At 43.6% G+C, this 12,153-nt stretch overlaps 1 protein-coding gene across 4 annotated transcripts in view; it reads left to right on the plus strand.

The window, feature by feature from the left end:
* The window catches only part of LOC142249916 (40-kDa huntingtin-associated protein-like), a 72,850-nt gene that overhangs the window by 8,144 nt on the left and 52,553 nt on the right, over positions 1 to 12,153 (plus strand). For all 4 annotated transcript variants that reach the window (XM_075321900.1, XM_075321897.1, XM_075321898.1 and 1 more), the window contains exons 5-8: positions 2,769 to 2,837; positions 3,411 to 3,531; positions 6,450 to 6,542; positions 11,494 to 11,558. In XM_075321900.1, coding sequence (XP_075178015.1) covers positions 2,769 to 2,837; positions 3,411 to 3,531; positions 6,450 to 6,542; positions 11,494 to 11,558 — 348 coding nt within the window. The remainder of the gene's footprint in view (positions 1 to 2,768; positions 2,838 to 3,410; positions 3,532 to 6,449; positions 6,543 to 11,493; positions 11,559 to 12,153) is intronic.

Genomic DNA, 12,153 nt, shown 5'->3' on the forward strand with positions numbered 1-12,153 from the left:
AAATACATAATCACACTAGTAAATAGCGCAAGAATAAAATACAGTGAATGAGGCAATAGGTGGCGCTGCAGCACAGCAAATAAAGTAGCTGAATGGTGCTAAGCTATTACAATGTATATATAGTTGGTGTATTGCAGTTTATATAATAGTAACACATGTAGAATCAAAAACACATATATCCAGTAATGAGATACGGTAGTATATAAAATTCACCTACCATATACAAAGCTAGGAGAATATATAAATGCCATCAGACAGTAGGTAAGTAATACCTGTGCTGTGTAGTGCCACTTCCTGCTGTGCAGGTATGTATTACTGTTTGGCATTTTATACACTACTCATAAAAAGTTAGGGATATTTGGCTTTCGGGTGACATGTATTTAAAACGGAAAAAGTTCACGCTCCAGTGATATTTTATCATGTATGACATTTAATTAGAATCATAAAATGGTGCTTTCCTCATCTCAAACAATTTAATAAACAAAAGCCAAAACAGTGTTGGGTATACCCCCTCCCCCCAAAAATTACAGCTGACAATGTCTCCTGGTCACAAGTGGAGTTATTGTCTGCTCAGGCATGGCATCCCACTTTTCTTGAAGGGTGCTCGTCAGATCATTGAGGTTCTGGGGTACAGAGTTATGAGCCTCTACACACACGGCGACTCGGCTGGACCCATAGTTTTTTTATGTTATTCAGGTCTGGAGATAGTGCAGGCCGCTCCATTTGAGGTTCCTCATTCTCCAGCAGCCGTTCCCTAATGATGCAACCTCATTGAGCTGGAGTATTGTCATCAATGAAGATGAAATTAGGCTTGTGTTATTCATGCAGAAGCACAATGACTGGATTAATGATATTATTCAAGCAGTAGAGGCTTGTCACTACCATTCACAAAGTGTAAGGCAGTTTTGTATTGACTAGACACACCTGCCCACACTAACACAACGACTACCAAAGGCTCGTCTGGTGACAACAGTGGCTGATGCATAGCGCTCTCCTTGAGGTCTCCAACATTGTTGGCGGCCATCATTTCTACTCAGTGTGATCAACTTTCATCAGTAAACAGCGCTGAGGCCCACTGGTCCCTCATCCAGCGTAGATGACGCCTGTGCCTTATGATGTGGTCATGTGCCCTTGCAGGTCGTCTAGCATGCAGACCACACTGATATTGGTTTTGAGTGGTCGGATGTGACACGGGTGCCTCTCGCCTCCCTTAAATGCGCCTGTAGTTGTGTGTCATTCATCATCCAGTTTCAAAGGGCATTGTTCCCAATAAACCGGTCATCAGTGTGGGATGTGCCCAAAAGACGTTCACTTCTTTCTGTGCTTCTTCCAGTCTCTCCGTATCTCTATTGCAACCTGCAGATGACACTGACACATGAAGCTCATTGGCCAATTTTGCCTGAGAACATCCTGCTTTAAGCCAGAACTGTAGAAAAAGACATTGACCACACATCCAAAACTCATTCGTTGATCTAGTGCTTTTAGGCAAACGTTTATACAACAGAACATGAGGTTCTTAGTGTAAAGGCCCCGTCACACTAAGCAACATCGCTAGCAACATCGCTGCTAACGAACAACTTTTGTGACGTTGCTAGCGATGTTGCTGTGTGTGACATCCAGCAACAACCTGGCCCCTGCTGTGAGGTCGTTGGTTGTTGCTGAATGTCCTGGGCCATTTTTTAGTTGTTGCTGTCCCGCTGTGAAGCACAGATCGCTGTGTGTGACAGCGAGACAGCAACAACTAAATGTGCAGGCAGCAGGAGCCGGCTTCTGCAGGGGCTGGTAACCAATGTAAACATCGGGTAACCAAGAAGCCCTGTCCTTGGTTACCCGATATTTACCTTCGATACCAGCCTCTCTCACTGCCTGTGCTGCCGGCTCCTGCTCTGTGCACATGTAGCTAGCTGCAGGACACATCGGGTTAATTAACCTGATGTGTGCTGTAAGTAGGAGAGCAGGGAGCCAGCACTAAGCATTGTGCGCTGCTCCCTGCTCTGTGCACATTTAGCTGCAGCACACATCAGGTAATTAACCCGTTGTGTGCTGTAAGTAGGAGAGCAGGGAGCCAGCGCTCAGTGTGCGCTGCTCCCTGCTCTCTGCACGTGTGGCTGGACACTGGTTGCTGGTGAGCTCACCAGCAACTCGTGTAGCCACGCTCCAGCGAACCCTGCCAGGTCAGGTTGCTGGTGGGATCGCTGGAGCGTCGCAGTGTGACAGCTCACCAGCAACCTCCTAGCAACTTACCAGCGATCCCTATCGTTGTTGGGATCGCTGGTAAGTTGCTTAGTGTGACGGTACCTTAAGTTCTGACGCTGGAGAGCACACCTCGTACATAGCTACAATCTGCAGTTATTCACTATCCTGCAATTTCTACTAATCGAGTAGCTCTTTCTCCATTATTAAACATTTGCCCAGCACTTTCTGCATTATAGGAAACTTCCTTCATCTTGAACCTTTCTTGAACCTGACTTGATGTTTAGTTAACATTTTCTTCATCTGATATCTCTATTGAGTGCCTTTGATTTCGGTGCTTTCTGAAGTTACATGAGAGCCCTTGAGTATCTTAGGGTGAAAGTGTTTGTACTCGTTTGTGTAATCCTAGTGTGGACTGTGAGTACTGGAGCGCCTTCATCATCTCCGGCAGTGCGAGGTTGCCCGTCCCTGAAGCCGGCCCCTGTGCTATAGAACGCTCACCCCCGAAAAATCTTACTATGTATTATCTCTCATAGGTTGGATGCTCATAAATATATTGGTTTCTTTTGTTTCAGGTTTACATTGAGTTGAATCAGCCCGTCATGGCAGCCAGCTTATGTCTGGAACTGGGAAATTCACTTAAGGTATTTGATAATGGAATATTTTTGTTCTTCTTACATTGATAGAACTTTTATTTAACTGTGTCATGTATGAACTTGTTTCCATTTTATGTCATTATTTAGCACTAAGTTCACATTAGTGGGGGAGGGGTTCTGAACGGATTGTGTTACTTTTGATGGCAGGAATATTGCAAGATAAAATACCGGAAACCAGAATAGGACCTGGTACAAGTCACATTCGGTGTCGGTTGTATCCATGCAGTGGATCTGGCACAATGTCTGATTGCGTGACATCGGGGGGGCTGTCTGATTGCGTGACATCGGAGGGGCTGTCTGATTGCGTGACATCGGGGGGGGGGGGGGGGGGCTGTTGTATTGCCTGGGATCTAGGGGGCTGTCGGATTGCCTGGCATTGGAGGGGGGGGATGTCTGATTTTTTCTTCTTAAACCCCCACACTTGCATTAGCGACTTTGATCTGACTTTCATAGATGTAATGATAGAATCATTTGGATCAGTATTAAAAAAATTAGGAAAATGTTGACAAAAAAAATGTAATGTTCCTGAAACCAAAGTGCTTTGTGTTATGTGTGATCCAGGATATGAACAAGCTTGGTGAGGCTGTGGTCTACTTTCAGCGGGCAGCAGAGCTACAAACACAAGTTCCCATTGAGTGTCTTCTGTCTCTTGGATATGTAGCGTCGTGTAAGATCATGACTCGTGAGTAACTGCGTAACCCAACAAATACATCTATGTCATTGTTTACTGTCATCTATCAGTAAAATAAGGAGGGGTGTAATAGGTGATTGCACCTGTGAGTTAACACCTAAGTATAATGTCCAATGTGTGGTCAAAATGCTCATCACACGCCAGTTGAATTTCTTGGGTGGTCTTCTTTCTAAAATGGGGTCACTTATGGGGAGTTTCTCCTGTTTGTGACCGTGGGCGCTCTCCAAATCCTACACGGTGTGCACCATTATTTACGCCAACTTTATACTTCCCAATGTGAAATGGCGCTCCTTCTTTTCTGAGCCCTGCCGTGCGCACAAACAGTAGTTTTTGACCACACATGGGGTTGCTGCTTTCTGGAGAAATTAAGAAGTATATTTTCTCTTCTTACCCCTTTTGAAAATGAAGCAATATTTTAGTGTACAACCTGTGAAAAGCGTAAAGGGTTAACAAATTTCCAAACAGCAGTGTTGAATACGTTGAGGGTACATTCCTTAATCCCTTTCCAACATATGCTAATACATCACAAAACGACAACCCGACTTTTTGTCGGTATATGATGGCTGTGATATTCATCTGCCTCTTACAACCGCACGTTGGGTTTCCATGATGGCCGGGGGTCTGCTGATGACCTCTGTGCCTTTCATGATGGTACAACTGTGAATTCCTGTTGCGTTCATAGGAGACCATAATTTTTTGCTTTTTACAGCAATATTGTGGTAAAGACGCTGCACAGCAGGGTGCCGTTCCTCCTCAGCAGGGTGCCGTTCCTCCTCAGCAGGGCGCCGTTCCTCCTCAGCAGGGCGCCGTTCCTCCTCAGCAGGGCGCCGTTCCTCCTCAGCAGGGCGCCGTTCCTCCTCAGCAGGGCGCCGTTCCTCCTCAGCAGGGCGCCGTTCCTCCTCAGCAGGGCGCCGTTCCTCCTCAGCAGGGCACCGGTCCCCCTCAGCAGGCCGCCGGTCTCCTTCATGAGGGGCTATGACTTTCCTACATCATCGATTGCTGCAACTGTGAGCAGCCAATCATAGCAATTTCAATTAATTTTCCAATAAACACATGGGCAGGAGTGATTTTGCTGCAGTGTTACTTTCTTTTGTCTTATTGTAATCTAATCTCCAAGTCTTCCCCTCTCTTCACCTTTCATCTCCTCACCCCCCTGTAACCCCTTTCCCGGTGTCCTGATCAGTGGCGTAAGTCCCGTCATTTCTTCCTCATTTTCACCGCCTCCATTCGTGCGTCCTCATCAGTGATCCTCAGCACTGATCGTGTCTGTGCTAATTTTTTGGCTTTTTTCTGTCCAGTTTTGCTTTTCTTCACATCCCTCTTTTCAGTGGGTCCTGCACTTATCGGCATTGAGTTTTTGGCGCAGGACCATTGGTTTTTTACTAAAATCTCATCACAATTAGTGTCTTATAGTTTGGGGAGCTCAGTAATAGTTTCTACTGACGTGCGTTTAGTGCGTCCGTATTTTAGTCGAAATTATTCTAAGCTTTTTGGGGATTTTTTCTATTCTCCTTTTTTATTTTATTTGTATTTTTTTTTTCTTTCTCTAAATGAAGTACTCTCCAAAACGCATTTGAATAAAACGTGGTTATACGATACACGTGAAAAACACGCAAACCACCGCAGAGGAAAATAAAGCAAAATAAAATGGGTCATTCTTCCCAACAACTGTATTCAGCTAAGGAGGCATAGGTGATCCTGCAGCATGGCGGGGGAAAGCTAAGGTCCAAGAAGCCGGCCGTGCACATTGTACATGTGTATAACGCTTACTACCTATCACGATGGACAGGTGGTGACCTGCTGAGGAGGACAGGTGCCTTCCTTCAGTTCCAGGAGGTAGTGATTAAGGCCCTGATGTTTGGAAGTCAGGAAGAAGCGTGCCCTGGAGCTCTAGACTGGAGATACCCATATTGTACTAGGACAACATCTATTCTGGTGAGGTCCCAAAAATGGCAAAGAAAGGAGTGTATAAAAAAAAAAAAAAAAAAAGGTACAAAGGGTGATACAAAAGTTTTTAGTGTGACCCTGTCCCAAAAAACTCTGGCCTATGCATAAAGGAAGGTTTCAAAGTCCATCACTCATCCATGGATTATTAATTTCTGCTTCTAAGTTTCCTCTTATTATACCTTTATGCCCTCTGCACAACCTACACATGACTCAACAGATATCAGTAAAACCCTATCTTAGCACACCCCTAGATCCATTCCAAAATGGGGTCACTTAAGGGGGTTTCTGCTCTTCTGGCACTCCGAGGGCTTTACAGACGCCGCATGGTGCTGCAAACCTTATGGGCAAACTTTGCTTTCTTTTAGAGCTATGCTGTGTAGTTTCCCACCACATGAGGGTTATTAACATACTCAGGAGAAATTGCACCATTTATTATGGGGCCTTTTTTTCTCTTGTTAGGATCAAGTAACATTTTAGGGAAAAACACATTAAATTTTATTACATTTTTTTCCTCCCACTTTGCTATGATTTCTGTGAAGCCCCTGAAGCACTAACAAACCTCCAGAATGCATCTCTGGATACTGTGAGGGGTGCCATTTTTAAAATGGGGTCTTATGACATTTTGGCCCCTCAAGCTGTGAAGTGGTCCAGTAAATAGGAAAAATGAAACACTTCTGCAATATTTTTAACCCGTCTAACGTCCTCAAACATGATGCCGGCATGATGTAGACATATCTTAAATGTTATTAATTATTTTGTGCGGAGTGACAATCCGGGACAGATTCAAAGTTAGAAAATTGCAACATTTTCAAAATTGTATCAAATTGTTGATAGTCTCATAAATAAAGGCAAATAGTATTGACGTGAATTTACCACTAATGTAAAGTACAGTGTGCCTCCCAGACTTTGTTGCTTATGTCCCTCCGCTGAGCTCTGCCGTATTGCTCTCCTTTTTCGTGCAGGAGATTATGACGGCGCTCTTGCTGTGTTCACAGAGATGCAACTTTTGGCCCAGGAGAAGGGTCTTCATACTCCAGGAAACACTGTGCCCGTAGGTAAGGACATCATTAGGTATGTGCTGGAGGAGAACGTGGCTCCGGATTGAAAAGCTTTTCCGTGTGAAATGATATATACCATTAGGGTCATATGAATTGGTTTTATTAAAGGGAGCCTATTACCAGATTTGACCCCTATAAGCTGCGGCCACCACCAGTGAACCCTTATATACAGTGTTCTAGTATACTGTATATAAGAGCCCAGGTCACTCTGTATAATATAAAATACACCTTTTAACACTAGAAGTCCCAGAGAGGGGTCATTTAACACTTCTACCTTTGGAACCCAGAGACTGGTCGAATGACCTGAAGGATTTTAGCTAACTTCCTATAATCACCGTGTTTTGTTCTGTAATTAAGGCCATTACTGTCGCACCACAGGAGGTTGTTGTTTTCCATTGAGTTTAGCCATTTAGTTTCTAGTTAGTTCTATTCAGTTTATTGTATGTCATTTGACCCTCTTTTGGGACTTCAGGGGGGAGCTCGAAATTTCTGCGACTTCTAGTGTTAATCTACTTGCCTGCAGTGCGTTGCTGGTCTCGGTCCAGCGCCTCCTCTCTTCTTGCAATCACCATCTTCTTTTCCTGGTCCATGTTGATGGCGCGTCCTACATCATCCACACAATCTCCTCCATTGCGGTTCTGCGCACACGCACTAATCTCTGCCCTGCTGATTGCAGAGCAAAGTACTGTAATGCGCAGGGAAAGGTCAAAAACCGCCCCAAGCATGCGCACTACAATACTTAGCTCTGCCCTCAGGGCAGAAAGAAGTGCACTTGGGCAGGGGCACAATGGAGAAAAGTGAGTGGATGACGTATGATGCGTCATCTACACAAAGCTGCGAAAGAGGTGGACGGTGATCGCAATATAAAAGGAGACGCCAGACCGAGACCACCAACACTAAAACCAGGTCTCTTTTATGTTATACAGAATGGCCAGGGCTCTTATACTCGTTTTCTGTATTCTGGAATGCTATATACAACAGCTCACTGGTGGTGGCCACAGGTTATATGGGAAAATCCTGGGGACAGGTTCCCTTTATAAAGATGCCTTCTATTTAAAAAGTTATGAGACTTTTGTTAGTTCTTAGCCCCATATAAAAAAAATAACAGGCAGGTAGATGCTGAGCACCTGCCTATTCTGCTGGTCATGGATCACTCCTGCTGAACGATCGTGCTACTTCCATTGACATTACTACATCAGAGCATCGACTTCTCTTTCGCTCTGCTCCCTCATGGGTCGTCACTGCTGACGTCATGCTGATTGACAGCCAGTTTACTGCTATCTGTGTGGAGCTGGCTATCAATCCACATGATGTCAGCAACGACGCCCCACAATGGAACAGAGCGGAAGAGACAGAGCTGCTCTGTTTACGAGAGTTGAAGTGAAGCAGAGGAATCGCTGGTGAAGATCGTCCCCAGTCAGAATCGGGATTTTGTTAGCAACTATCTGCCTGTTAGTTCTTAGGCCATATACAAAAATGGTAAAAGTCCTGAATAACCCCATTAATAATTGCACATGATCCAGTGTACACTGTGAAATTTCAGTGTCTACCACACAATGGTAATGTATCATTTCAAGTGCAAAAAGAAAAAAAATCAAATATTTTAGTGCTTTGGGGAAAAAAAATCTTTCCAAGCATAATGTACGTCGGGTGCAGTTCTATCTTATAGCACTTTGACTCCAGCAGTGTTTCGTACTAATGTTATTTTTTGCACCTGTGGTTATACACTGCCATCTTCTTGTAGGCAGTGAAATTGAAGGTTGTCCATTCCTGTCCAGATGCTTTCCCAACCTATTGTCTGTATTGTTGTGATTATGCATTGTCTCTATAACATCTTCTGTGTATTTCATTTTATATTAATAAAAATGTGGTATTCTCAGAGACTAATGCGGGCGTCACACGATACGATCTACCCGCCCCCGTCGTTTGTGCGTCACGGGCAAATCGCTGCCCGCCTCATACAAAGTCATTAAACCCCCGTCACATCTACTTACGTGCTGAGCGACGTCGCTGTGGGCGGCGAACATCCACTTCCTGAAGGGGGTGGGGCGTTCGGCGTCACCGCGACGTCACACAGCGGCCGGCCAATAGAGAAGCGGAGGGGCGGAGATGAGCGGGACGTAAACATCCCGCCCACCTTCTTCCTTCCTCGGCCGCAGGTAAGCTACAGTTCATCATTCCCGGGGTGTCACACGGAGCAATGTGTGCTACCCCAGGTACAATGAACAACCGGCGCAAAGAAAAATAAACGTTATTTTAAAAATAAACGACGTGTAAACGATACACGATTTGTAACCGATTTGCGATCGTTCTGAGATGCTCGTAGGTGTCACACGAAACGACGTCGCAAACGATGCCGGATGTGCGTCACGAAAACCGTGACCCCAACGACATATCGCATGATGGATAGTCTCGTGTGACGCTGGCATAACTAGGGTCCATTATTACCAAAATACATTTTAGTCTGCACCAAACTTGTAACATTGTGTAAATACAAGTATTCCAGGTGTAGATGTTCCTCAATTTCAAGCAAATTCCAATTAGTAAAGGTCACTACAAAAAGTATTAGTTGATTTGTCAATTACGTGCATACAGAGAAGGCATCAATCTTTCTACCTTTAACACCTCTAAAACTTTTATTTCATATTTAAAATTGATCTGTCTCCAGATTTCACAATTTAATCTGCATGCATTATTATATAGATATCGTAGACCTGATAGGACTGGTAGACTTACCGTGAAAATCCATGTCAGACTGACCATATAGTCCTGATATTATGGTCATGTAAAATCTGTTGTTTGATGGATTTATACAATATTTTGCACGTCGGCTAAACAAGTACCGTCCTATAGTTGTCACAATCAGTATGAATACAATATGTACATACGACTCTCAGCATTGTAGTGCAGATCGCAGGGTAGGCTGAGGATCCGGCGTGGAAGCGCACATACGTCATTCAGGCATCGGTTATTGGCGGGATGAGGTATGGACTATTATTCAGCCTTCCATCATTTTGTTTAGAATATAAAACGTGTCCTCCTTGGTGGCATCATTATCAGAGCAGGCAGATTCGGCCACATTTAGTCTTTAATCACACATTCTGTATATGCAATCACACAGCCATTTTTGATAAGAAAGAAATATAAAGAAATTATGTCTCCTTCCTCCTGGATCCACTTCTGCCTGTTATACCAAAAATGCATCAAAAACTAACACAATAAAGAGCAGCATTGCCAGCCACTGTACGATCTTGCCACGTATACATTAAAGGGAATCTGTCACCAGGTTTTTGCTATGTAAGCTGAAAACAGCATGCTGCAAGGGTTAACACAGAATTCACGGATGTCTGTCTTGTCACAGTCCGATCTGTTTATTTGTTATAGTTGTTTAACCAGCAGGACTTTTCATTGCTCAGAATACACGGCAATGTCATTTTTAGGGCAGCCTGGCACATCCCCTGCAGTGATTAACACCTCACAAGCAAAATGCAATCTCTGTAGCAAGCCCAGTGTGGGTGGGAACAGTTCCCTGGGCTCAGCTACATGACTTAAGCTAAAAATTCAGGTTATATCAGAACGGCTGCACTCAGTAAACTAAGGGATACATCGTTGGATTCAGGATCCCTTTGCTTATGTCATGCTGCTCTCAGATGAGGTAGCAAAAACCTGCTGACAGATTTTATTCTAAGAAACTCAGGCTCATTAAAAAAAATAAATGCAAATATTAAACATAAGTTCCACAAAGGTTAGGAAAACCTTGACGTTTGGTATATCCATTTTTCATACCTTAAAAAAAAAAAGCCAATGGAAAAAAACCCAAAAAGCAAATTAATCATTTTACTTTTTTTTTTATTTATTTTTTTTATTTTTAATTTGCTTTTTCTTTTTTTTGCCTTGTGGTATTAGTTTTCGTTTTTGGCGGCAAATTCTTCAAAATTGCGTACACGATTCTTGAGTTTGGTACACAATCAAAAACTTTTTTTTTTCTTCTGTCTCTGTTTTTGCAAGTTTTGGTACCAAAAGTCGCACTTTTCACAAAATGATGCAAAACATTCAGCCAAAATCCTGGCGTGCTGAAAAATAGACTGGAGGGGGAGGAATGGAGTGACGTATTGAATTTTGGAAAAGTTCTAATTGAAGAATCGTGCGAAAACATCTAGAATCCCTAAATTCAACCTACAAAGAGGAAATAAGCAAACCAAGCACTCACATACAATATACACTTCAAAAAAGTCGAAAATACAATCATTGATTTGACTGAAAACAAACAAAAAAAGTGCAAAGCACAAAAGTAGACAGAATGGAGGCACAAGGGCAATGGTGGCTCGTAATTGTAGCACAGTTATTATTATGGGTTGAATCATTACATTAGTGTTTATAGTAAAACAAACCTAAAAATTGTTTTTTTTTCCATGTGCAAAAATTAGTTTTAGAAGACTTATTGAGTGCAGGAGGAGAAAAAAGATCGGGCTTGGAAATTGAAAATCCCAGATGAATAAAACTCAACTTTTATTGGATTAAAACATCTAGGTGCAGAGCTATGCGTTTAGGTGATGAGCTTTCGTGGTTGAGACCATGACTAAGGTTACTGACTTTAGTACACCTTAGTAACCTTAGGTGTGTACCTGTAGTTTACTGTTTTGCAGAGGCAGCTACGGTCCTGAATAGTCATGTTTTAATCCAATGAAAGTTGAGGGTTTTTTTTCTAGGATTTTCAGGTTCCAAGCTGGATCTTCTTTTTTCTCCTCCTGCAATACCAGCGGCGGCTCCTGCCGGATCCTTGTGAGATCCCCCAGGGGCTTTGACTCTGAGGACACCAGGAGGGTGAGCTGACCTCTACTTTCCATGTAGTTCCATTCCACAGGGCTGAGCAGCTGGATTTGCTGTGGCCACCAGGACCTAGTGCTTTGTCAGGGGGTATCTTCTGATATCTGTGTCTTTCTTCCAGGAGCGTTCCTGGACATTATAGTTAAATGTGAAGTCTCCCGGGTTCTCCTCCTCATGCTTCTGCAGGTGAGCTCCACTGAAATCAAATAATATACCACTGTGGAAACTTTGACGCAATCCTTAACCCTAGAATGCATACCTGTGGCCTCGCAGGTCTGCTAGGTTACTGACTAGGGTTATCAGATAACCTGACTGGGGGGGATAGGATAATCAGGTTGTGGCATTTTTACAAGACTAATGTTCTGGGTGAGACAAAAAAAACATTCTTTAATTCATCCAAAGTGTGTGTAATCTCTGGCATCGGTCCATAAAGGGCTTTGTGTTTATATATTTCATTGAATATAAATTAGTTTGGGGGACGATTTTGTAGGGGAGCCAGTCACTCTAACAAAGATAAAGTAGTCCTTACGGGCAAATGTGATTTATCATCTGGTTATTTATGCCGCTCTGTGCTCCAGGAAGGTGAAGCATTGCTTGTAACACATGTTAATTTAAAGAAATATCCAGGTTTGTAACGCTCGCTGGTGATGAGGCGGTGAGCAGGAGTGGACCCACTGGACCACAGGGGGACCCGGGCTTACCCCGACTTGGAAAGGGCTTGAATAAGCTTTTACTGAGTAGACACCAGGTGCCACTCCCAGTGTAGATGGACAGTTGCAGC

Source organism: Anomaloglossus baeobatrachus, chromosome 8 (assembly GCF_048569485.1).
Source record: "Anomaloglossus baeobatrachus isolate aAnoBae1 chromosome 8, aAnoBae1.hap1, whole genome shotgun sequence".
NCBI lineage: Eukaryota > Metazoa > Chordata > Amphibia > Anura > Aromobatidae > Anomaloglossus > Anomaloglossus baeobatrachus.